The sequence below is a fragment of the Arvicanthis niloticus genome, chromosome 30 (assembly GCF_011762505.2).
Source record: "Arvicanthis niloticus isolate mArvNil1 chromosome 30, mArvNil1.pat.X, whole genome shotgun sequence".
NCBI lineage: Eukaryota > Metazoa > Chordata > Mammalia > Rodentia > Muridae > Arvicanthis > Arvicanthis niloticus.
Window position 1 is genome coordinate 21,519,459 of NC_133438.1, and position 26,744 is coordinate 21,546,202.

The following is a 26,744-nucleotide window of genomic DNA, read 5'->3' on the forward strand; positions in this document are numbered from 1 at the left end:
TTTCCTCAAAGCCAGAGTTAGGCTCGAGGGCTCCCTCCACTCCCCCTCTACAACACAACACAACACACCTTGTCTACCACCTGGCTCTGCATACCCCCTCCTCTCTCCTGCTCAGTTTATTTGTGTTTACTCTTATGGTTTACCTCTAATTGGGGTTCATGACCTGTCTTTGATCCATTAAACAGTTCGTTCTTAATCTTCTTAAAGGGGTGACGCTTTCACACACTTTTGCATGGTGTGGTGACCCCTCCCCCCCCCATTTTGCTACTTCATAACTGCCATTTGGCTACTGTTATGAGTTATAATGTAAACCTCTGATATGCAGAATCTGATATGTGACCCCTGGAAAAGGACCGTTCAGCTCCTTGAAGGGTCATGACCCAGGGATTGAGAACCGCCACATGAAAATCTTACTAAGATCCACAGTAAGAATTGCATGTATTTAATATACAGAATCACGTACACCTGGTGTTTTTGAATTATTCTTCATCATAGCTCTCAGAATTCCAGCGCTAGTTAATCTTGTCTACGTTAGGGCCCACATGCCTGTTCGGTAAGCCCTATGCCCTGAGCCATAGTTCTATCCTTATGGGTCTTTCCCCCTTGGACATGAAGAATTATACAACTAATGGGTACCTTGTGATATCTGAATACATGCATGTATTGTTTAATGTGGCACATCTGTCCCCTCAAACATCCAAGCATGTCTTTGAAAGCATCAGAGTCCCCTTTCTAGTTTGCTGGGATTTTGTTGTTATGTTTGTTTGTTTGTTTGTTTTTAAACACAGAGCACACTGTTAATTGTGGCTACCTCCTATCTTTGCTATGGGGTAGACTGCTTTCTCCTGACTGTCACATTGTGCTGACTGACTCCTGTTGCCTGTCTCTCACTTCCTTACATCCTGCAGCTTCTCACTGTTCTGCTCTTTGATGACACTGGGACTTGCCTTTGTCCAGGCTTATTTCTCCTACCATAGTGATCATGAGTCAAATACCAGGTTCAGGAACTAGGGACTGTAAAGCTTCAGTGAGATCAGAGAATGAACTAGATTTTCTCTGAAAAGTAAAGGGAGTCATCATATATTGGGAAGAACTGGATGCAGAAATATATATTGTATTTTCTATTGTTCTGAACGATAACAAAAACAGTCCAACTATGGACAAGTCTCTAAGACAACCCTCAAAGGAGCATATCAGCCTTAAAACACCCATAACCAGATGCTATTGATGAACTGTTTTATCAGTTTCAGTGATAAAATCCATTATGAACACTCATATTTCTACTATTATTAACGGCAGAGAAAGCTGGATCTCAGAAGAAGATGAGTCATCAGGACCTGAATCATATGTTCTTAATTGTTGTATTTATGTACAATAATTGAAGTGGTCATTAGGTATCATTCTCTGCCTTTCTAATGTGGAAGTGTGTTTGCATTATTCCCAGGTACCCTTCAGTATATGGCGCCAGAAATAATCGATAAAGGACCACGAGGCTATGGAAAGGCCGCCGACATTTGGTCACTGGGCTGCACAATCATCGAAATGGCTACCGGAAAACCGCCATTTTATGAACTAGGAGAGCCGCAAGCAGCCATGTTCAAGGTCATACGTCATACTAAACACAAAGGGATGAAAGATTCATACAGTTAATGGATGTTTTGTGTAGGAGTGAATATCAGAGTTAGGAGAGAAGCTCAAGGAAACACATGTTGAGTCACAGTCAAGGCCAAGGAGATCCTCTCGTCCCTCTCTACAGTCCACGCCAGTGTCTCAACCTTAGTTTTCTTCATTCTAAACTGAAATTCCATGTAAGCTTTTTACAGTATGAATGACACAGGACTCTAAACTCTGGGAAATTGTGTGGATATTTTCCATATAAGAAAATTATAAGAACATTTTGAGGAGCTGGGGGTCTGTCACAGTGGTGAAGCACTTTTCTAACACCCCTGGTTCAATTTATAGCACCCCAGCACGCATGCTTGCACACACATACATGCATGCATTTGCACACACATACAAACACAAAGAATTTGCAACACAACATTGAAATCTACATAAAAATTAAATTATTTTCCTCATTTCTTGGCTGCAAATGTTTAAAGAATCCATTCTTACGAAGAGTAGAGTTACCATCTTAAGTAACTCGACTTTATTTTCTTAGGTCTGTTCTTTCAAACTGTTTTCCCAAAAGTAATTCTGGGAAGTGTGAACACACCCCTACCCCACCCCAGTGTAGAGGGCAATGATACAGAAATACATAGGCCTGAGATTTGGACTGCAGAGGTCTGGACAAGGCGGTGACCCTACAGTCCCCTCAGCCAAGCTGCCTGTCTCCAGGAAGCTCCCGTTCCTGCTCTGTAAAGCGGGGACTGGCGAGCATACCTCTTAACCTCAGCCTGTTGCTCAGCCCTCACTCCCCTGCAGACAGCTTCTTTTCAGGGGCCCTGTGCTACTTATGTACCGTCCACGTTTGTACCAAGTGTGATCTACTTTACACTTGTTGAAAAGCTGATATGAAGATGAAGAATGCACATAGGAGGTTCTAGCTCTATGCTCTGCCGCCTGCACTTTTGCAGAAACAAACAAAAGTCCAAAATCTAGAATTCTGACCAAGCCTGCAGAAGCAATGAGACAATGAGAGGCAGGATACTCCCCCTCCTGCACACCTCCCCCCCCCCCCCCGCTCTCTCTCCATTCTCTACAGCTTCCCTATGGGATGCTGTTCCATTATCCATGATGCAGTAATTATCAGTTAACAGGTCAGCACACCTTTGGGCCTAGAAAGCAGCCTCCACTGTTCATGGGAAGTCTCAGACTAGATCGTATAGCCTCTGACACTGATTGACTGTACAGGCTCCAATGGAGTCGGGATATTTGGAACATTGATCAAATTATTGAAACTCCTTATCAGTAGGCACAGAATGAGGAGAAAAGGAGTTTCTCGCACAGGAATTTTTTGAGGAATATGAGAGTTAATCTACACAATGCATCTAGAACTATTTTTAACATAAAGGATGTATAGTTATTACAAATATATTATTATTTATTAGGACACATTTGTATATAGCAAAATACATGAAGACATCATTGAGTTATCCAGTGCGTGTGAAAGCGTGAGTATGTGTATGCACACTCACTGTCATGCATGTGAAAAACAGAGGATTAACTTGTCGCTTCCACCTTGGGTCCCAGGGACCAAACATCAGGTTCTCAGGCTCGCTTGTCAAGTACTTTTAAATGAGTCGTCTCACCTCCCTCTGCCTTCAGAATACGAATAGAAGTAGATTCTAACTGTGGTATAAAATATGCTTTAATTTCAAAGCACTCCTAAATATTTCTTAATGTCGGTGATTTGAGATGGGGAAGTACTTAGGAATTATGCAATAGGGGAAAGAGCACACGGGCTTTAAACAAAACAAATCAAGATGCTTCTCTCTGAAGCCTTATTTTCCTCGTGGGTATAAGAGAGATGATATTTAATTCACCAAGTTGCTGAGAGGATCCTGTGACGCCCATAAGTGGAAAACTCTGGCCCAGTGCCTGCCATATAGCTATTCTGAGCAGCTCAGTGATCTCAACAGAATATCTTTTTTTGAGTGCAGTGTATATTCAAGTGTTCTCGGGTTTTGGAGGGATGTCGTGTTACCCTGTACTGTGTATGTTTTTGGCTAGTTATGCTTCCTGCATCGCTGCTGAAGCTACGAAAGCAGTCTGTAAGTTTCCTGTAATCTGTAGAAAGCACATCTCAGATCGCCTGGAGAAATGCCACAGGCAGGCTGCGGTACAAAACAGTGTCAGGGCACTTGCTGCAGGAAGCCTTGGGAACCACTGAGAGGAGAGAAAGAAAAGGGGGCGAGGTGAGGGGACGAGGGGGGAGAACGTTAGAGACTCAGCGTGCTTCTGATTTTGCTTTAGGTGGGGATGTTTAAGGTCCACCCGGAGATTCCGGAGTCCATGTCTGCTGAGGCCAAAGCGTTCATATTGAAGTGTTTTGAACCAGACCCTGACAGGAGAGCCTGTTCTAATGACTTGCTTATGGATGAGTTCTTAAAAGTTTCCAGCAAAAAGAAGAAGACACAACCCAAACTTTCAGGTATGTTGTTACACGAAGAGGGTGTGGGTCAGTTTCTGAATCCTAAGCTCTTAAACTGAAAAATGTTTCCTATAAATAAGCATCCGTTTACTGAATCGTTAGAAATTGGTGTAAACGGCATATTGCTTTCAGGTACTTGTTTCTGTATCAGGAAGTCATGTTACTATCCATCACAAATGGTAGAGCCTCCTCCGTAATGCTCTTCTAGCACATAGACTATAGTTACTGTATCAGCCTCTATACTTTCTAGCATTGGGAAATAAAGGTTACAGGGTGAACGAGTTAACTCTGGTCCTTCAAGGTTGAAACTCCACATTGCCACTAATGGTCTACTGGCTGTAACAGAATCATTACATTTCCAAACATCTAGGTAATGAAGCCTTTTAATTGGAGGCAGTAGAAAATACTTGCCACCTCTCAGAGGCTGTGTTTCTGAGCAGTTGCCAAAAAATGGGGAAAAGAAAGGAGGAAGGAAGCCAGGCAGTGGTGGCGCTCGCCTTTAATCCCAGCACTTGGGAGGCAGAGGCAAGGTGGATTTCTGAGTTCAAGGCCAGCCTGGTCTACAGAGTGAGTTCCAGGACACCCAGGGCTACACAGAGAAAGCCTGTCTTGAAAAAACAATAAAAAAAAGAAAGAAAGAAAGAAAGGAGGAAGGAAGGAAGGAAGGAAGGAAGGAAGGAAGGAAGGAAGGAAGGAAGGAAGGAAGACAGGTGGCCTGGTTGCTAGCAACGATTAAAACTGAAGTGTAAATATAAGCAAATTTTGTTAGTGAATCCATGACTTAGAAAGAAAGATGGGGTTAGAGTTCTGCTTGTCCTTGGCATGTGGGTGTTTATCCTGGATAAGGATGAGCAGGTGAATAGCAGGACACAACACTGACTCCTATCAAGCGTTCAGTTTGTTTGTTTTACTGCCCAGTTTAACCACAGAGCTAATTCATGCTGTTTGCTTTGTCTTCTCACAGCTCTCTCTACTGGATCCAACGGTGAGTTGGGTTTTACCCTTGCCCGATGACCTGAGACCTGGCAAAGCATGATACACGTCGTACTTTTCATGGCCACCCTCCTCACCTACAGCTTACTGGGAGGCGTCTGAGTGCCGTGAGCCTGGCACAGGCCTCTCCTGTACAAACACCCCTCTGCCATAAAGGAGACCCTAATTATTGCTCCCTGAGTGCAGGGGAGGTGACTTTTTTTTTTTTTTTTTCTCATCAGTTGGATGAAGTCTGTATCTTCTTTCTAAGAACAGGTTGGCTACTTAGGGCTTCTTTTGGGAAATGTCAATATCATACACCTTCTTTGGGCATCTTAAGGCAGTACACTGTACTCTAGTGGGCAGAGTTGTGGTCTTGTCTCATTGGGCTGGCTTTTGCAAATCATAACAGAAAAGTCGAGTTTGCTCTCAGGTAAACTAAAGCATTTCAGAGAGTAATAAGGAGAGGTGCATGGCTGTGAATGATGGTTGGTGGCGAGTGAGTGAGTGGTTTAATGTCCACTGTAGCAGGAGGTCTCAGCAGGCTGCTCAGGTGCCTCAGAGCCAGTCAGCCTAGAGTAGAGGCCTCTTCAGCAGGCTTTCCCATTCGCCAGGCTTTCTCCGGTCACTGTCACTACAGTTTCCCTTCAGTGATTCTGAGTTGGGGGCTGGCTCTAAGTTGTGGAGAGACAGGATTACGGTGTTGCCTCCCTTTTCCACCAGCATCCTGGGATGTGGAAGGCAGCTCCTGCTTTTCCTCAGGGTAGACCCTGCAGGCTTCTCAGCCTTCTGAGCACCCTGCTTTGATCCCTGGGCCTCTTTTTACTTTTCTCTATATGTGGCATGCAGATCCTTACTTTAGGTGTCATTCTGTGCTTGTTACTTCCCAGAGTTGATTCTGAGACAATAATAATGTCCTGGAGGAGCATTGGAGCTGTGCCAGCCTCTCAGTCTGGCACTGTTTGGTCCCTTCCATGCGCTATGGTTTTCACATGTGGGAAACCTTTCCCATCCACATACATTAATTTCTGAGAACTTAACTGTGCTCACAGTCTTCTCAGTGAGCGTGAGCAGCAGATTTCAGGTTGTCTCTGCTGGTCAGCTGTGTCCACTCCCTCTGCATTCAGGGTCGTCCTGCGGGGACTTAGACTCTGCCCAAGCTTTATAGCCTAACTCTAGGTAAGCTATTCTAAGATCTCGAGGTTTTTAGAGAGCCAGTGGACCGGTGTTGGAGTCATACCTGGGTTCCCCTGGGGACTGAGTGGCCTTGAACATGGCTTACTCTCTCCAGGGGTGGGGCTTAGACACCTGCTCTTGAGAAGGAGATGAGACCACAGTGACAAACTCAAGCACTTTGTGACCGTTCTTCCTGTGGCAGACCTCCTGTGCTTAGTACCTGCTTCCCCAGAGGCTATTGACAATGGTTCCCATAGCCTGCAGGTCCCTTCTCTTTCCCTCAGGGCCCTCAGGGTTCTCCTGTTAGAACTTCCTCAGCCCTTCTGAATTATTCCTCCCTGATCTGCCTCCTTACCTGAACAAGGTTGCTCTCAAAGGAAGGCGCACCCCTACATCCCCATGGAGCAAGTAGACACATGTGCTAACCTAAACCAGGAGCAAAACATCACATTGTTTCAGGGGGTTCTGTGACCTTTGTCCGTTACATCCCTGGCCATGCCTGGGGTTTCTAGATGACAGAAAACCTTTCTTTACCCCCTTTCCTCAGGTGTAGCAGAGATCCTATACCTGTTTCTGGGTAGAGCACAGACACTCCCCTACCAGGATCATGGCGGCTTAGCACTGTTGGTGGTTAGCATGTGTGCAGAGGACAAAGCCGGACAAGGTGTTCAGGCTTAGGTCCCAAGGGGCTCGTCACCATACTAAAGAATTAGCAAAGAGGGGCAGAGAGCCAGGAAGAGAGCTTGATCTGGAATGGTGTCACCAACCAGCACTGAGTCCACAACTTCCTAATGACAGAAATGTCCTGTGTCTTCTTCATCTAGTAATCGGTCGCCAGACCCTATGTGGTGGTCTCACACTCAAAAACGGTGCCTATGGCTTAGGCACTGGTCTTTTATTTAAATGTTAATGTAAATAATCATCTGAGGCGTCCAGCTGCCATGATAGACGGTGAAAACAGTCATCATTCTTATCCCTGGGTGGAGGGTAGTTCATTTAATGTCATTGGTTCAATGGTGCTATTCATTTAGCACAAGAGGAGTTAGCAGATGCTTAGTCTGTAGAAGTGACTCAGACTGAGATCCTTCTACCTGAACTAACTGGGTGTTTGCTAGTCATTAAGATGCCTGGCCTGTCCCATGGTCTGGAAGTGTAGCCTGGCCTCCTGTTCTCTTGAGGAAGCTTAGCCAGCTCTTAAAGCAGCTGAGGTGTGGGGTCTGTTCACGAAGGCTTGGGCAACTGGAGACAGGCAGTCTGACTGAGTAGGAGGCTTTGTGTTGGAGGGGAGCTTTGTCCCTAGATTGTCTGAGTGGGGAACCCAGAAAGTCCCGGTTGCCCTTGAATAGCTGTTCTGAGATTTCGTCATAGAAATTGCATCCAACAAATTCCCACCTTCTGCAAGTGAGAGCATAGCTAATTTCTTTGAGGTAGCACCTGTTCTTCTTCTAGATGGGAATCCTAGGCAATCTGGGTCTCATCCACAGATGGGGCCACCTGCCCCTTACCCCAACCAAACCCCGGCTTTCTGATAGCTTTCCTTTAAAGGGTTTTGGAATTGAATACTTTTTCATCAACCCCTAAAACTTAGCAATGCACATCACTCTCCAGAGATACACGTCTGAGGTAACTTGGCTCACTCAGCCTCTTCAGATTTCTGCAGGCAGCTCCTCATAGCTGCAGGCTTTGTAGGACCTGGCAGGGCATTGGCAGCAAGGCTGCCAGTGACTAGACACCCTTCCTAGCTCTCATTCCATGGCCTGAGAGCCCAGTCCTCCCCTGTCTGAGCTGGGATCCAAATATCTGTGCTGTTCAAGGCCTGTGAAAGCACAGCCCTTCCTCTTGGCCTCCGGAACATGAGGGAGCACGCAGAACGATCTAGATCTCCCGTAAGCATGTGATTGGACACCCAAGTACCACTTTCCTAGCCCTAGTGACAGACAGCATCCATCAAAGGCCAGGAGCCCAGGTGGGGCCTTTCTGCCCAGCCTCCCCATCTGGTGTAAGTCATCTATGCTTGCCTCTGGTGTCTTCTCTTGAACAGATCCTCCTCAAATGTCCCGTTGCCTAACGCTGTACTTTTTCCCTCTCTGCCATCATAGATTCATGTCTTCAAGTTCAGTGTTCCCAGACCTCTGCTTTCTAGTCCTGGTGGTCTAGTATTTGCCCTTCCACTTGAGCTCTGAACCTGCTTTGACTAAACTTTCCAGTGAGACCCACGGAGGTAAATCCAACCAGAACTCAGTTCTCTCCAGTTCTCAGGTCCTTCTTGCCTGAAAGCCTGTTTTGTCTTGTGTCAGCCATGCCCTGTGTGAGCCTCTCTGACGCCTCATCCACCTGTCCTCTTGTCCCGTGGCTGAGTCTCATCCTTCTCCACTGCTGGTGCTTCTCCCCTTTCTATAAAATCCTGGCATTCTGAAAGGGCGTGTTACCGTTCCCTCATCCATGGCACGCCTTGCTCGAAATCACTGGTGACTGAAGTCACACCTCTGACCCAAACTTCTTCTGAGCTCCAGACTCAGACCCAATTGCCTTGTTCACTTTGCAAGCTGAATAATCAAATAACACCCCTTGTCTACTAAAAAGACTTTTCCCTCCAGCTTGTATTCTTTCTCATCATGATATGCAAATAGAATTTTTAGAGAACAGAAACCTTGGAGGCATTTTGATTTTTCATGAGTCTAGGCTTAATAAGAGAAGCAATTTAGAACCAGGTCCACAGGTTGATTTCTCCTCAGGATGAGGATGAGCTGGAACTGTACTTAGTGTCCAGAGAAGTCCTTTTCATTTTAAGATCATTGACAGGCCCTGGGTTCCTTTGACATGTACACTTTTACCCCACTAGGCCTCTTTTTAGGCAATCAGTATCCATGGCAACCTTAAAACTCACAAGACAAAGGCTTGCTGGCTACTCAAACCACCTAATGAGACCAAAGAGGGAAAAAGCAGGATAAAGTAAGGCCTTGCTCCCTCTCTGTAGACAGGCCTACATGCGTAGCACATAAATACATTTGCAGAAGCACAAGGTAGGAAAGCCTTAGCTAGTAATGCAAACAGTATTGATCTGTTCATTCCCAAGATACCACTTCTGCTTTTGAAATTCAGGTGATCATGGTGCTGATTCTTTCTTTATTGGGGAAGGTAGAGTCTTACTGATTTATAAGTTAACACCTGCCCCGCCTTGTGAGTCTTGGCCTCCTCCTACCCAGGTATCCCAAGTGCTGAGATTATAGCCTGTACCTAGATCAAGCAAGTTCTTACTGAAGCCCTTTTGCTGCCTGTCTTAGTTAGGGCTTTATTGCTGTGAACAGATACCATGACCAAATCAGCTCTTAAAAGAACAACATTTAATTGGGCTGGCTTATAGGTTCAGAGGTTCAGTCCATTATCATCAAGGCGGGAAGCATGGCAGTGTATATATGTGTATATATATATTTTTTTCATATATCTAATATACATTTGTATTTACTACTTAATATATACATATAGTGTCTGGGAAACGATACTGGAGTTTGCTTTCGGGCCCTACACATATGCACAAACACATGTATACACATCTGCAAACACATGTATGCCTGCATGTACATACAAAATACTCGCTTAATGTAGAAAAACTGAAAAAATGTTTTCACCCTAAAGTGTATCTTCTAGAAAGAACTACTGTTAGTATTATTATGGCGTAGTTTTTTATATTTTATTTAGTGCAGTATACAGCATTTACACACACACACACACACACACACACGCGCGCGCGCGCGCGCGCGCACGCATGCACGCACGCACGCACGCACGCATGTTAAGAGTCTACAACCTAAAAATACCTGGAGAAGCCAAAGGAAAAATAAAAGGCCTGTTGTTGTCTAGAATCTCCTGGGAAGAGTGTCTTAGTGAGGAATCATCAGATCAGGTTGATCACTGGGCACATCTGCAGGAGGCTGTCTTGATTGGTATGAAGACCCAACCATGTGAGCATCACCATTCCCTGGCTTGGGTCCTTGCCTGAAGTGGTGGATTTTAACCTAGAACTGTGGACTGAGGTAACCCTTTCTCACCTAGGCTGTTTCTGCCAGGATATATTTTTTTATAACAGAAGGGAAACTAGGATGGTTGTCCTGCTTTTGGGTGTTTGTAAACCAGAGAGAAGTGCTGGTGATCACAGTGTGGGCATTTGTCTGGTAGTCAGTGGCCACACCCCGGCAGTGATGGCTGACTTGCAGTAGTGGGGGGTGGGGAAGAGGAGCCACTGGCTGACTGATTAGCCACTGTCTTTGAGACTCAGGCGAGTTCAGCTCAACCCAGCTTAACAGAAATTAAATAAAGAGGTTTCCAAGCAACCATGCTTGCTTTTTTTATAGCTTGACACTTGCCTTATTTTTAGTGAGAGATGTTTGTAATGTTGAGACATTAAAGATGTTTCTGGCAAAATTTACTGTCTTTAAAACCAGTTTGGAATGAAATTTAGGAATCTCTGGTCAAAGCAAAGCACATGCCTGTGTTTGCAGCGGAGTTCGTGTCTGGCAACTAGGGAGGACGTAGAGGTCTCTTGGTTTCCAAAACTTTTTTTTTTTTTTTAAGCAAAGAATGCTTTTTCGTGTGCCTCCTCCTGCCATGACAAGTGGCAGTCAGTATGTCTGTCCTAGGGGAAGCAGGGTCAGAACCTGGTGCTTAGACCCACAGTATCCCATTCCTTCCTAATTCCAAGGTAGCCACAGGCACTAAGGTGAACCTTTGCACTGGTGAGGGTGAAGACGTCCATACTCAGGAGACCCTTCCTCAAGTCTCAGGAAATCACTACCACCCAAAGATCACAAGAAACCATACCTGGATGCAATCAGCAGAGGCTTTATTAGGGAAATTGGCCGGTGGTCAAACCACAAGCTCTCTCTCAAGAGCCAAGTTTGGCCTTGAGTGATGGATTAAGGGGTCTTTTAAAGAGCAAAACCACAAACCAGGGGAGTGGGGAGGGGGAGGGGTTGCCAAGGATACATACATTCCAGAGAAACCCACCCTGAAAGGTTAATAGCCATGTCATTGTGTCCCACCCTGTCATTTACCAACTATTTCAGATTAACTATCTTCACTTTTTCAGGCTATAGCCCCACCTAGGTGGCAGCATCTTTATCTGTGGTCAGGAATGTGTCTTCCTGCCTTGGGCCTCTCCCACCCATAGGTGGGCCTACTGCCTGAGGCTTGAGGAATGTAATTCATCCAGCAAGTGTCCTGGGGGGCCTGAAATCTTATTTTCAGTTCCGTGTTCTGGAATCTGCACTTTTCCTGCTCAAGTCTAAGGCAAAGAATCTACACATATTTTGTAAAACCCAAATGAAAAGGACCTCACCAATCCGTGGAGAACTGCAGACGCACCCCAAATCACTCACGAGAAACACAACTTGATGCAAATTGCAAGAGGTTTACTGGCTAGCCAGGGCTGTCTTTCCTTCAAGCCCGCGCAGGGGCAGCGGAATTCAGCAGCAGAACAAAAGAAGTTTACAGCTTTTAAGGGGGCATCTACAAACCAGGTGGGGGTGGAGTTAGGGAAGAGGGAAGGCTGAGAGTGGAGTTAGGGAAGGGGGAAGGAGGGAGAACAGGTCACTAGGTCATGGATACATTTGATCTCAAATTCCTAAGATGCATGGTGTGTCACTTTATAATTGGCTATTTCGAAGTAGTTTCACACTATATATCATGAGCTCCAGTTCAAGGGGGTCAGGCTTATCTCAAACTTTTAGCATCCTGGCACCAACTGTCTCAGGACTGTTAGTTCAAAGCCCGGCCAAGCTAATCTCGGGCCCATAGCATCCTGACACCATGAATCTTAAGATTTGTTTAGTTAGGGCCATCTGTTCAAATGGTCAGCTAATTTCCTGGGACTGAGGCAACACAGTGTTTGACTTACAGGTTTTTATGTCTTTGCTTTAAAAGTAGGGTTCAGGGGATCAACTTATGATTTTTCTATCTTTCAATTTCATAAAATGGCCTTTATAATTTTTCACTCTACAAGGGTATAGCTTTAAAATTTAAAATCCTGCATCTCATCCTGTTTCTAGATGTGGGAAGTGAGACCTGCAAATGTCAATTTAAGTCATCAGTTAAAATGGGAACCTGGGACCTGCTGAGCTGCAGCCTGGTTCTTCTGTCCTGGGAGATGCTCCTTTCAGGGTCCAAGAACCTTTGCCACACCTATGTTACACTGAGTGAGGCAGGGACCGTGATCACATGATCAGCTTCTTACATGCATGATTGATTCATCCAGTCACGGGCATGACAAAGGGTACAGATGTGCCCATATGTGTAAAGTTCTTAGAGTGTATGCTACCTTCTCTCTCTCTCTCTCTCTCCTCCTATCACAGAGTATCTTAGAAGCATCTCCCTGCCGGTCCCTGTCCTGGTAGAAGACACCAGCAGCAGTAGTGAATATGGCTCCGTTTCTCCTGATACAGAGCTGAAGGCAGACCCCTTCTCCTTCAAAAGCAGAGCTAAGTCCTGCGGAGAAAAGGATGGGAAAGGGATACGGACACTGTTCCTGGGGTAAAGAACTGACTTGTTTGTGCTGAAAGACATACCCCGTGGGTTGTCACTCTGTGAGGAGACCTGACTTACGTTTTACCCATTATTATAGCATTCCGGATGAAAACTTTGAAGATCACAGTGCGCCCCCGTCCCCTGAAGAGAAAGACTCCGGCTTTTTTATGCTGAGAAAGGATAGCGAGAGGCGGGCTACCCTTCATCGGATCTTGACTGAAGATCAGGACAAGGTTGTGAGGAACCTCATGGAATCTCTGGCCCAGGTAAAGCCTCCCGGGCACTTCCCTTCCTGAAGACTTACGGAGTTTTTGTTGTTGTTTTGTTTTGTAAATTTTGTAAATTGATCTTTTTCTTGTTATGTGTCTGCTTGTTTGTTTTCAGGGCAGGGTTTCTCTGTGTCCTGGCTGGCCTTGAACTCAGAGATCGACCTGCCTCTGCCTCCCAAGTGCTGGGATTAAAGGCGTAGGTGCGCAGCCACCACCGCCACCACCAGCAGCTAGTTTAATTTCTTAAAGATGGATTTCCATTGTGCTGCTCAGGCAGGACACAAGCTACCCTTATACTCCACCCCGATTAGGTGGGGCTACAGGTACGCCCCACCATGCCCTGGCCAAATGCTACAGATTTTTACAACATGGAGTTGTCTAGGAGATCTGGAAGTATGAGGAGGCTATAGCACTCTGAGTAATAAGACAAACCCACGTGATGGGTGTCTTAGCACCTGAGAGGCTGAGGCAGGGGGATGGTAAGTTCTAGGCCACCCTGGGCTACATAGGGAGACCTTATTTTGCAAAAAGTAATAATAAAAGCCCTTCCTTCGGGTAAACAAACAAACAAACAAAACCCTTAAGTATTAAACTATGTTTGCAAATACAAGTTGTGTGTACATTGAAAGCAATGTGGTTCACTCTTTTTCTTGCTTGTTGCTCTCCAGCCCCACCCCTCCCATTCCCTTCCTTCCTCTGTCCATCTGTCCTTCTGTCCTCTTCCTGCATCCTTTTCTCCGTGCTCCCTTCTCCTGCTCTTCTTCCTCCTTCACTCCTCCCTTCCTTTCTGTTCTTGTATTTTTAAGAGAACTGATGGAATTAAGGTGTTTACAGTTCCTCTTGAAATTGTGAAATCTTGACTCCAATAGACCACAGTAGCAATAGTTTTATTAACAAATTCATGAGTGTGACTTAGTGCCCATTCATGTATACAGTACTTTATCAGACAGGCAGATTCTCATGTCCCTACACAATTCTGTTCATTTGCAGGGTCGATAAACAAAGATTGAGCCGTTCGATGTTAGCTCAAGGCTTCCTGTTCTCCGATCACTGGAAGTATCAGCTAGTTTATGAGCTCACTAAATTCACACAGGAGGTGGGGGGCAGCTGTGAGCAACTGTGTAGTATGTTACAATTCCTGTGTGAAGAACAACCAAACCAACCAACCAACCTAACACCTTGCCAAAGAAACTATTTTCCCTGGTACATTAGCTTGCTAGAACAAAATGCCATAAACTGGGTGTCTTACTCAGCAGAAATTTGTTTCCTTAAAGTTCTGGAGGTTTTCAGTCCAAGGCTAACACATTAACTGTCTTCTGGGACCTGATGACCATCTCTTCCCAGTATCCCAAGATGCTCTGCTTTCTATTCCTAAGCACCCCAGTGTCTCTCACACATCTTTTGAAGACTCCAGTCCAGGTGGATTAGACTCCATCCTTATTTTCGCCTGCGATAATGGGATCCCCTCCGTTTCAGCAGACAGGCCATACCTCTTGCATCATCATACCTCTTGCAGGTGCATGCTTTCTTCCCATAGACGTAGCAAATCCTCAGCGTGATGTCTGTCATCCTCTATCAGCCCTGTGAACACTGTGGGCATCAGTGCCCCGTCATCACCGTGAACTGCTCATGGCAGTGTGGACTGTACACAGCTTTGTTCCTCTCTTGGTCCTGGGAAAATGGCTGCAAAGAGAGTAGATGGGTGGACCAGGGTGATGATATCTCAGTCCAACTGTTGGCCTGACCTTGTCTTCCTTTGGGACAGATGGGGAGCCAAGTTCTCTTCCTTGGCTCTTACTGTTCAGCTCCAGCTGTATCTTGTCAGCCCCACTAGGCATCTGTGCTGTTCCCTGAGCCTGAACATTCTGTCGCCAGAGGGATCTCCTAATATCCACCTTTTGGGTCTCATAAAAATAGCAATGTGTGTGCCAGGCTCTGGCTGCAGGGAGAACTTACGAGAATACCATTAGTACTTTCTGAAGGAAAGCAACTGTGGTCCTAATAGAAAGCTATCTCATCAGGGACCACAGTGACCATGAGGCCCAGGAAACAGGTATGGCCCAAGAAGGCAGGCAGGCCTCTGGGTCAGGGGGTAGGGTAGTTGTTAGGGAGGCTGGGTGTGGCCATGGTGGTCATTCAGGAATTGAGAATAGGTCAGATTGAGATATGAGGAACCAAGGTTAGATGGAGGGAGCAGATACATGACTTGCAGTTCATTCAGTCATCCAGCAAACACTACACGTCTGCTGCAGGCCAGGTGTCTTAGGGTTTACTGCTGTGAACAGACACCATGACCAATGCAAGTCTTACAAAGGACAACATTTAATTGGGGCTGGCTTACAGGTTCAGAGGTTCAGTCCTTTATCATCAAGGTGGGAGCATGGCCGTCTCCAGGCAGGCATGGTGCAGGAGGAAGTGAGAGTTCTGTGTCTTTATCTGAAGGCTACTAGGACGAGAGTTTTGTAACCCACACCCACAGTGACACACATACTCCAACAAGGTCACACATTCTAATAGTGCCACTCTCTGGGCTCAGCATATATAAACCATCACACCAGTTCTGTTCACAGGCAGGGGATACAATGGTAAACAAAATATAAGTCTATACCTCACCAAAGTTGACATTCTAGCAGAAGAGAAGGAAGAGGAGGAAGAAGAAAGAGAAGGAGAAGGAGATTAAACCTGGGCCTGGAATATCTCAAGCACGTATTCTACCACTGGGCTATGGTTTATTATGCAATCCCTAAAATTTGGGGGTTTTTTCCCTAAATTCTCAGTGGGTTAGCATATCTGCATTTTAAAATAAAGCCCACTGGAATGTTTCCCATGAGAGAAAAGATGGAAGACCCACATCCAGGTCAGTTTTGGACACCAAGAAGCTCCTGGAATACTAGAAACTGCCAGCCGGAATCACACCCAAATGATCAGACAACAGTGGTGGGCTGCACTGTTCAGGACACTGAATTCCTTAGAGAGACACCCATCTGTCACACCAAATGGTGACTTGGTGCAGAGCAGGTCTTGACTCCAGCTTATGGCAGGGGGGATACATAGTTGGGAACCTGGATTAACTTTGGACTTGCCTTGGTCAGAGTCCTGGCTCCATCATTTAAAGGCTGTGCCATCTGAGTGAGTTACTGACATTCTCAGAACCTGAGCCACTTCACCTGTTAGACAAAGCCTCATAGGATTGCTAACAGGAGCCACTGAGTCACGGGAAATTTAGGTCATAATAAAAGACACTGTACAAATGTGAACTTGTTACCGTCAACCAACCCAGTAATAGTTACCTAGTTTCTCTTTTTATTCTACAATGGGACAGAAATAACTTTTTTCCCCACATAACATTTTTATCGGCTTACTGAGTTTCACATCATACACATTGATAATACTCTCTCCTATGTAGAAATGTTTTCTTAGTGTTTTTAGACCTTTCTAGAGAAATATTTACCTTTCAGTCTACACTACAGAACAGGCCCTAAGGGGATCATTGGTCAGATCCTTAGTATACTAACCCATGAAAAGCTCTTTTTTTTTTTTTTAATCTTGGAGTGTGTGTATCTTGTACATGTATGGTGTGTTTTGACATGTGTTATGGGATGGAGAGAAGTATGTGCATGCTGTGTGTGGGTGCACACGAGCGTGCAGGTGCATGCGCATGTGGAGACCAGGGCACATTGATCTTTGTCTTCCTGTTACTCTAACTTACTAATCTTAAGACAGTGTCTCTCACTGACCCAGAAACTTTCAGCTAGGCTGACTGGCCAGTGAGCTCTCAGGGTCCACCAATCTCTGCCTTGTGGTGTTGGGGTTACAGATAGGTGAAGACAAGACCCCCCCTCTTGACAAGTGTATGTTAGGGATTTGAACTCAGGTCCTCATGCTTTCAAGAACGCGTTCCTACCCACTGAGCCATCTCCCTGGCCCCAGACACTCCTTTAAACTCTTATCGCCTTCCACAAATCACTAACAGTTTAAAGAATAAAGAATAGGGGTCTCGGGCGAGGGCTCAGTGGGCAAGAGAACTTTTTGTGAAATCAAGGAACCGAGTTCAAGTCCAAATCTCCGGCACTCATATAAAAGCTGGGCATGGCAGGGCAAGCCTATATAGCTCCAGCCCAAGTAGAGGTCTGTGTATTACTACAGTAAAGAGGAAGATACCCCAGTATATGCTGTGGCCTTCACATGTGTTCCTATCTGCGTGTAACACACACACACACACACACACACACACACACACACACACACACACCTGTGCACACAAGACTAGAGAGGACTTGCAGAAAACCTGTGAATGCTGACTTCGTGGGAAAGGCTCATTGTCGAATGCTGCCATTGTTTTGAGGCACTTCTACCCTGCAGAAAAATGCTCGCTCAGAAAGGAAAGCCCTCTAATGAGTTAGCACAGAGGGCCTGGAGTTAGGACAGAAATAATGATGACTAAGCAGCGGATGAGGTAGCCTGGACAGGAAGCATTTACCAGGGTAGAGACTGTTCTTGTGTGGGATAGCAACATGCATCCAAAAACCAAAGGCAACATGTTTTTGTTGTTGCTGCTGCTGCTGCTGCTGCTGCTGTCTTGAAAACAAACCTGATGTCAGAAACAAACGGTTGCTCTCCTAGCAGCTGAGTAAGTCGGCTTTCTCTCCTGATATTTTCCTGGTGTTATGAAGTTGCCTATGAGTCTTCCCTCTGGCTGTCATTTAGTTTGTGGTAAGAGCAAAACAAAGCGTGTAATTGTTCTCAGTGTAATTTCAAAATGTTTCTTTAATGACAGCCTTTAGGCCTTTCCATTTAGAGTCTTCTCATGAGAACTTAAACATGGGACCAAGTTCCCAAATCAAGGATATATGTAGAAATATGTAAAAATATGTAGAGAAGATGAAGGTACTTTTTGAAATCTTTTATGGAATTTTAATGATGGGAATTTTATTGGCCCGGTGGAGAAACTTAATTTTAGTAATACAGTTAGAAAATGCAACATGAAATAAAAATGAGCTTAATAAAAAATTTTGAAGTTAAATTAGGTTTTCTTTACAGGCTCGGTGTGCCTTGCTCACATTAAAATAAAAAAAATAAAAACCACTTTGAGGGAGAGGTCTATTTAAATATGTAAAAGTTTCCTTAGTGCGTTTTTTATAACTGATTACCCAGTTGTTGTTAAGGCTGGCTTCCAGTGGTGCTGCCTGAGATGGCCCCTTTTATGACAAGGAACTGACTTTAAAGGCAGTGGAAGGGCCGGGCACACATTTTGATAGGTACACACAGCCAGGAGAGAAAGAGCCTGGCAGAGAGGAGCCTTTGTGGCTCCTTCCATCTTTGTTCTTGCTTGGCTGCTGCTGGTCTCTGTTCTTCATCTCTGTTCTGTCTCCTTCTCTTTCCCCACCCATTGTCATTCTCAACTCCCCTGCAGCTGTTCCCATGTCCTTGGGAGCATCCCTGACCCTGGGTCTCGACCTTTCTGTTGGCAGACTCTGAGATTAAGATTCCGTGGCTCGGTGCCCCTCTCTCGACTTAGTGTCCAGTTAAAATTTCTGAGAGCAGGATTCTCATCGCCTCAACTTATCTCCATTTGGGCACAGCCCAAATATGTCCTGGCTACAGACCAGCGTGGGCGTAAGGCTGTTCCTCCAAAGGCTAGGTTACCTCTGCCAGCAGTGATGAAACAGAAGCCACGGAGTTCAAAACATGCCCTTTGTCATTAGCAGGAGGCCTCTTGGAGCTCAGGTCTTCTGAGAAAAGACTGAGAACCGGAAGTTCATGTGGAGCACAGAGTGACTGAGGCCTTGTGGGGTTTTATTTTCAGGGTGCCGAAGAGCCTAAACTGAAGTGGGAACACATCACAACCCTCATCTCGAGCCTCAGAGAGTTTGTGAGGTCCACTGACCGAAAAATCATAGCCACTACACTGTCCAAGCTCAAGCTGGAGCTGGACTTCGACAGCCATGGCATCAGCCAGGTGCAGGTGGTTCTCTTTGGCTTCCAGGATGCGGTAAGTGCATGTGCTGTGATTTTCCTACAACCTCTGCTAAGTGTTGGTTATTGAAATGGGATACAATTTAAAATTCTGTTCCCTTTCATCTACTCGATAAACTGCCTTCTCTCCGGATGACGGATGTGAGATATTTATTGAGTTCCCCCAAAGACAAGAGACACGCACAGCTGAGCCACCATGGGAAACAGCAGGACTTACAGACACTCCCAAGGCTGGGTTTCTCCTTGGGATCATGTGGTGGTATACTTACTGTTTGGTCTCTGAAGCATAGCACACTTTAGTCTTGGGTTTCACAATGCTGTACAAGAAGTGCCATCTAGTGGCCGCTGGGAGAAATGCAGTTACACCTGAGAATGCTCACTGTTGAATTGGCGAATCCGCCCCCATGGCTTTTGTGGTTTCGGTATAGAACGTTCTTAACAGGTTCATTTCCTAAGTATCCACTATTTTCTTACCAGAAATATAGTTCAGAGAACAGACAGCTGGCGATTGGAAATTAATTGTGATCTAATGAGAGATCACTGACAGTCTTATGTAATAGAAACTAGAAGCTATTCTGTAAGTCTTGATTCAAAACCTTTCCTGTTATTCTTGAGTAAGGCTTCTCTGTAGACCTTTGTAAGCCGCTCTCAGACACACGAACAAGGTATGGGAGGCAGGAGAAAAATATCTTGCTGGTGCCTGTTATGCGAATATGAAACCACACTGTATGGTTTTATTTAAAATTTTAACAATAACTCATAATGTATTACTACTGTGTTAGGTGATTTCTGGAGATTTGTATTTGAAATAAGAAACAATTCTCCATTCCAAACTGAATCTTCATCCTTCAGCTGGCATTGGTGTTCTGAGTGGGAAACTGCTTGGTCTTTCTGCTATATGATGAAAAAGAACAAGATTCCTGACTGGACTGAGGTCACAGAGAATCAAAGCAGCTAGCAGCGCCCGTCACTAATATTGACTAAGGCATGTTTACACTGCGACTATGGAAACCCAGCCGTCTGCCATCGAGGGCAATGATGTAGCTGATCTGTGCTTGCCCACACTTTGGCTTCTGGGCAAGACGTTGGGGAATGAGTTGGCTGGAGAATTCAGAGTGAGCGCTAGTTAGCTGTAATCCTGGGCCTTGTGCCCTGGCCGGACACAGGCACAGTTCACTCACCCCAGCCTTCCTCCTTCCCTGTCCAGTACTCTCGTTGGGTAATGTGCTGTGTAATGAGGGGGTGTGTGGGCAGGCCATGGTTATAAAGGATTCACACTTGAAATAATCCCGTTTCCTATGTGATACACTGGTTAGATGCATCAGCAAGCTGATCCATTTAAGAATGGAGGTAATGCAAGCTCAGTCTGAAAGAACTTCCTGGAACAAGGGAGCTCCCAGAAGTAGTTCTTTCCTTAGGAGCAGCTGCTATGAAAAAGGCCTCAGGCCGGCTCTCTCCGAAACCGGGTGAGTCTGGGCCAAGGGGAAGACTGAGCAGCTATTGCTCTGACTCCTGGCACGAGTGTGCAACCCAGCTTCCACCTGGTTCTGCTCCTGTGGATGCCGCTGTGAACCGGGAAGTGGTAGACTCAGTTCAGATGTTAAGGGAATACTGTTCCGTCTTTTTTTTTTTTTTTTTTTTTTTTTTTTTTTGGCTTTTCGAGACAGGGTTTCTCTGTGTAGTCCTGGGTGTCCTGGAACTCACTCTGTAGACCAGGCTGGCTTCAAACTCAGAAATCTGCCTGCCTCTGCCTTCCAAGTCCTGGGATTAAAGGCATGTGCCACCAGTGCCCAGCCTGTTCAGTCTTTAAAAAAGAAATTCTGGCATTTCCATTGTAATACCACCACTGTAAATGTGGATGAGTCCTAAGAATGTCATGCTAAGGGCTGGAGAGATGGCTCAGAGGTTAAGAACACTGACCGCTCTTCAAGAGGTCCTGAGTTCAATTCCCAGCAACCACATGGTGGCTCACAACCATCTGTAATGGGATCTGATGCCCTCTTTTGGTGTGTCTGAAGACAGCTACAATGTACACATAAAATAGAGGGGGAAAAAAAGAATGTCATGTGAAGTCAAACAGGATGGTCTTTCAAAGCAGCCAAACAATTCATTCTCTGACTTTGGGGAGGTTTCTGGAACACAGACCACAAGGATGGAAGCAGGCCAGGCATGCAGGACTGTTGGGTGAGAACTTAGATCTGAATGAGTCCCGAGTTCCAGTTCTGTATGAGAAAGGTCCCTAAGGATGAGGACCTCCATACAATAATATGAGGGTACTTAGTGCCTCGGGTGGTTGAAATCATTAATTTTATATTATTAAAACTCATCTGAGCAAGCAGATAAAAATGATTAACATTGGAAGTCTTGTAATCTGTGTACTTCACGATAATTTTTTTTAAAGGACAGAATGGTCAGGTATGTGTCTATTTAAATGGGTGGAACATTTACCAGTCATTGTAAGAAGTTATCTTTACCACAGTGATTGTGTGTGTGTGTGTGTGTGTGTGTGTGTGTGTGTGTGTGTGTGTGTCTAGGCTTTCTGGAATATTCTAGCAGATTGCCAGGATTCTAGCACCAGCTATGCTGAGAACAGAAACTGTAGCCTTCCTCTTCCTCTTCTTCCTCTTCCTCATGCATGTACCCATGCATAAACACACACACACACACACACACACACACACACACACACACACACACCCTTGTGGGAAAAGAATAAGAGTAATAAATACTGTGAACAACTACCGTAGACTAAATGTCGCTGTCTTTCCAGGTCAACAAAGTTCTTCGGAATCATCACATCAAGCCCCACTGGATGTTTGCCCTGGACAGCATCATCCGGAAGGCTGTGCAGACAGCTATTACCATTTTGGTTCCAGGTCAGAGCTGTTTACTTACTGTGTAGAGATAATTAGTGCTTGTATATTCTGGCCTCTGCCATTTCATTTCTGAGTTGCTATCTTACTTTTCTTTTGCTCTGATAACACTAAGACTGAGGCGACTTATAGAAGGAAGGCTTTATCTGGGCTTTCAGCTCCAGGGCAGTAGCAGCCCAGCAGCACCGTGGTGGGGAGGCATGCCAGAGGGCAGCCATGACGGCTGAAGCAGCAAGCTGGAGCTCTCATCTTAAATCACAAGCATGAAGCAGAAACTTGAAGTGGCTCAGGTCTTTAATTTCTCAGAGCCTGCTCCCAGTAGCTACACCTCCAACAAGGCCACCACACCTCCTAAGCCTTCCCAAGGAGTGTCACCAATTAGAGACCAGGTACTCAAATACATGGACTTATCGGGGCACGGCAGGTATTCATTTTAACCACAGAGTCATCAAATAACACTCATCTACAAATTCAGTATGTACAAGGATAAACAGAGCAAAACCTTCACCACTAGTGAGGAAGCTTTGCTTTAGGCAGCATGCTAGGACAGGAAGAACTAGGAGCTGTAAGATGCCCCCAAATAGTTATGAATTTTAATGTGTAGATATCTGTGCCCAGAGACACATTTCCTTCGCAGTGTTTGTAACTAGTGAATATCAATTCGTCCTGATGAATCAGCAAAAATCACAGCTCACCAGCCCATCTCAGACCAACTGGCAATAGTCTTCCAGAGTTAAGGCCCAGGAACTGGTTCTTTAGAAAGCTTTACACTAATCACAGAATTGACAAGAAAGGCGCGGTTTCCTGTATGTTCTCCGCTTCAACACACATGTAACCTGTCCCAGTATGAGCATTCCCCACCTGGATGGCACATTTGTTACAGTTGATGAACTTGGACTAGCATATCATAGTCACCTAGAGTCCATTCACATAGGCTCTCTCTTAGAACTGTACACTCTGTGGGTCTGGACGAATATAATGATATCCCCCCCCCCCCCCACAAACACACACCTTTAAATATCACAGATAGTATTTTTATGGCTCTGAAAAAAAATCCTCTATACTCTAGCTATAGAAATCCAATGGAGTATAGCTCTCTGGCCACTTGGATGCATGGCTGGGTTTGGAAATTACTGGCCTAAACACACTCTCGCTATATCGGCAGTGAAGCATAAAAGTCATAGCGCTGATGGGCCAGGGTTTGGGACGTGAGTGAGGAGTGTCTTCCTGCTCCAAGACAAACCTCCGAACTACCTGGGCAGTTTATCCAGCAGTCAAAACTCTTAAGCAGAACCCTTCTGCCCGGCTAGTATGTAGCAGAGATGTCACTAGGCAGGTCCATCCATAGAGACACACATGTGCCTGTGTTAGGCACAGGTACTGCTGTTACGTTTTGTGCCTGCATCTTAAAGGTAAGACATAGAAACCTAAAAGGGTCATTATGAAATATCTTAGAACCTCACCAATTTTTAAGTAATGGGGATCTTTGGAAATTGTGGAATTCCCTGTCTGTTGTAAGAATGCCTTGTTTGGTTTGCAGCTGTGGGCATCGCAACTTTGCTATCTATAAATTCCTAAGTGTGTCTGGACCTAGATTGTAGTTTCTAGACACAGATTGCTCTGACAGGTGGAATTTGGGCTCCTGCTCCAGTGGTTGATTTCAGGCCTGAGGTAGGAGAAATATAAAGTGGGCTGGAGACATCTTGTGGTGATGAAAAGGAAGGAGGAACTTCCTTTTCATCCTGAGAAGCACAGGGGTTACTGCAGAGACACAGGATCCAACTTGAAGAAATTCCCATGGGTCCATGCTACCGCAATTTAAATAGCGAAATGAAATGAAACTGAAATAGTATTGGATTCTAGGTCTGTGCTGGCCGTTCTTCTATCACCATAGAAAATTCCTAAGATAATCAGTTTATAAGAGAGACGATTTATTTTGGCCGTGATTGGGCTTCGGGCTTGTGGGGACACGTCCTAGCAAAAGCATATGGCAGGGCTAAGCCTCTTAGCTTAGCTTGGCTGAGGAGCAAGAGACCAGGTCCTACAACCCACAGTGACATATGCCCCATAATGACCCCAGCTCCTAAGGATCCCCCACCTTCCAGTGGTGCCACACTAAGGATGGAGCCTTTTCCCCCTCTGGGGGAAACTCAAGACCCCAACTGTAGCAAGCCTGACAGGGTGGATTACCTGTTTATCCAGAGTGAGATCAATAACTGAATAAGTAAAGACACAGAAGATTCAGCCCTTAGCTACAGTAAAGTTCTATCTGCCAAATGTAGAGGGAGTGTGGACAATAGAGGAGTCGCCTCCACACAAGCACTGGCAGCCGTAATTATGGCGGGCAAGGACTGCTAAAAGTAGTAGACAAAGCAGCACGAGACAGGAGAGTGAATGCTTTCCAAGTTTCTCTTGCAAGGTATTTACTAACTACAGAGGGAAAACAGTAACTCTGGCGGTGGTGGTGTTGGGGTGAGGGTGAGGGTGGGACCTGGATACTTCAACCAAGGGGAGCACCGTAAGAGCCTTGCATCTCTTGCTATGATGGGCACAAGAAGGGTGCGGCATCATGTCTGTGATAATTTTTTTTAAATGCTGTCTCTATTGGATGTTGACAGTTTATCAAGTGTACCTAAAATAAGGGGCATGGTATAAAAATATCTGAACAGCGCTCCTTAAAAGTGGGAAGGGAAGTACTTAGAAGGCTAAGGTAGGAGAATCATGGGTTCAAGGCCAACCTGGGCTACAGAGACCCTACCTGAAAAAGATTAAGACAAATGGGGGTGGGGGTGGGGGACAGGGAGCAAAGGTCGTGAGAGTTAGCATGGGAATAGTAGTCACAGACTGGAAGAGACCAGGAGAGCTGGCCCCTCACAGTAGTGAGAGGACATCAATCAGAACAGAGACAGATTCACCCAGAAAACTGGCCACTGTGTCAGGGCGTGCTGTCGTGCGGGTCTGTCATCCCAGCCTGTGGGAGGATGAGGCAGGATGGTGAGGGCCATAAAGATCCTCTTCTTAAAAATGAAAGCGGGAGTTGGGGGGGGGGGAGGGAGTTAGTTGTCAATGCTGATTTCCTGCTGTGGACAGTAGGTCTGAATCACATAAGTTGTTAAGATTAGGGCGAGCTTTTGATACAAGAGAACACTCTGTATTACCCAACTTCTCTGCTACTGTAAAATTGTTTCGAACTAAAAGTTTAACAGGTGTTCAATCTCCCTGTTCAAACGGATGGCACAGAACAGAGTGCAGTGGGACTGGGTCCCTGAGGAGCTCTGTTCTCGGGCTGTCCTGAAGATCACTGGGAACATGGAGCATTTCTTGTTGCTTCTCAAATGCGGTGGTGACCAGGCACAGAAATCCTGAGCATAGAAGCCAGAGTGGCCTTGGGACATTGAAAAGAACTGATAAGGCAGGCGTACGTCTTGCCCTGAGAATGATCTGTACAGCCCTCTAGGTGCTTGCTGTTCCCACTGGAAGAACAGATCTGAACAAATGCACAGAAATTCACCTTCCCTTCAGAGAGCAGCCTGGGCAGATTGCATGGGGGTTGATAACATCCCAGTGCAGGAAGTCAACAGTCAGTGGTTGTATTTATTAATACTGAATTTTGCCACGTAGAGTTGAGGCCACATTTTAGCCTTGCGTCAGAGAGCGACACAGCTGACCCAGAAGACGTGGATGCTGAAGATGAACACGAGGAACCACCTTCGAATCAAATGGTCCGAAGGCCCCAGGCCGTCATCGAGGATGCTGTGGCTACCTCAGGTGTGAGCACGCTCAGCTCCACTGTATCCCACGATTCCCAGAACGCACACCGGTCCCTAAATGTGCAGCTTGGAAGGATGAAAATTGAAACTAATAGGTAAGGTGAGGGTTTGGGTTGGTTTCTTTTTTTCTTATTTCTAAAAAAGTGAATAATTCAAGTCTACTTTAAAAGTCTGACCCACGGGACTGGGTGTGGTGGTGTGTGTATGCCTGTAGTCCCAGCACCCAGGGAGGCAGAGGCAGGTATATCTCCATGAGTTCAAGGCCACCCTGGTCTACAGAGTGAGTTCCAGGACAACCAGGCCACAGAGGAACCTTCTATATAAAAACAAACAAACAAACAAACTTCTGACTCACAGACCACACATAATGGTTCTCTCACCCCAACACAGAAAGCTAACTGCTTTTCTGTGTAAAACAACAGAGGTTAATTTAAGCCTCTCATAAAATGGTGCTTTCTGCCTCTGGCAGGTCAAGCACTTACCTGTGCTTTGCCCCAGGTACACTGGAGCTTACAGAAAAAACTGAGTTGTAACCTCATGGACCCTCTGGGAAACAGACTCTATTCCCTTCCAGTAGGCAGAGCAGAGAGAGAACAGAGATCACCCAGGACTTGGGATAACTGGTTCTTTTAAGAAAAGCCCTTGTGACAGCTGCTGGTGTGTCTTCATTGGCAGTGTGAACTGGCCAAGAAGGTGGGCTGTCAGGGTAAGCAGTCGGTGAGGTGGTCGGTAGTAGCTGTCACAGGTATGTAATGGAAGCTCTCAGATGTGACTCTGAACTGGGTGGATGAAGAACTGTCTGCTCAACACCATTGTGCAGAGGTTCAGGAAGCGACCTGATGCATAAGCCTTTCAATGCTGTAAAATAGAGCTAAAGTTCAATGCCACTTTTTCAGAGGTGATTAATGGACAGCCTGGTCAAATTCAAAGCTTTCTGATGTATAAAACTTTATAAATGGAACTACTCCATCAATAGGCAAAGTGTAACCAAAATCTGTCTAGATGGATAGTGTGTAATTTCTGCACAGGACTCTGTTTAGTAAATACATCAGTGTATACATCAGTAAAAAAGAAAAAGAAAAGCCCTTATGCCGGG

The 26,744-nt window shown here is 45.6% G+C and overlaps 1 protein-coding gene across 3 annotated transcripts in view; it reads left to right on the forward strand.

Moving 5' to 3' along the window:
* Map3k5 (mitogen-activated protein kinase kinase kinase 5) overlaps positions 1–26,744 on the forward strand; it is a 193,292-nt gene that overhangs the window by 156,358 nt on the left and 10,190 nt on the right. For all 3 annotated transcript variants that reach the window (XM_076928058.1, XM_076928060.1, XM_076928059.1), the window contains 8 exons: positions 1,445–1,602; positions 3,916–4,093; positions 5,058–5,078; positions 12,589–12,766; positions 12,858–13,026; positions 18,836–19,021; positions 21,776–21,881; positions 25,500–25,743. In XM_076928058.1, coding sequence (XP_076784173.1) covers positions 1,445–1,602; positions 3,916–4,093; positions 5,058–5,078; positions 12,589–12,766; positions 12,858–13,026; positions 18,836–19,021; positions 21,776–21,881; positions 25,500–25,743 — 1,240 coding nt within the window. The remainder of the gene's footprint in view (positions 1–1,444; positions 1,603–3,915; positions 4,094–5,057; positions 5,079–12,588; positions 12,767–12,857; positions 13,027–18,835; positions 19,022–21,775; positions 21,882–25,499; positions 25,744–26,744) is intronic.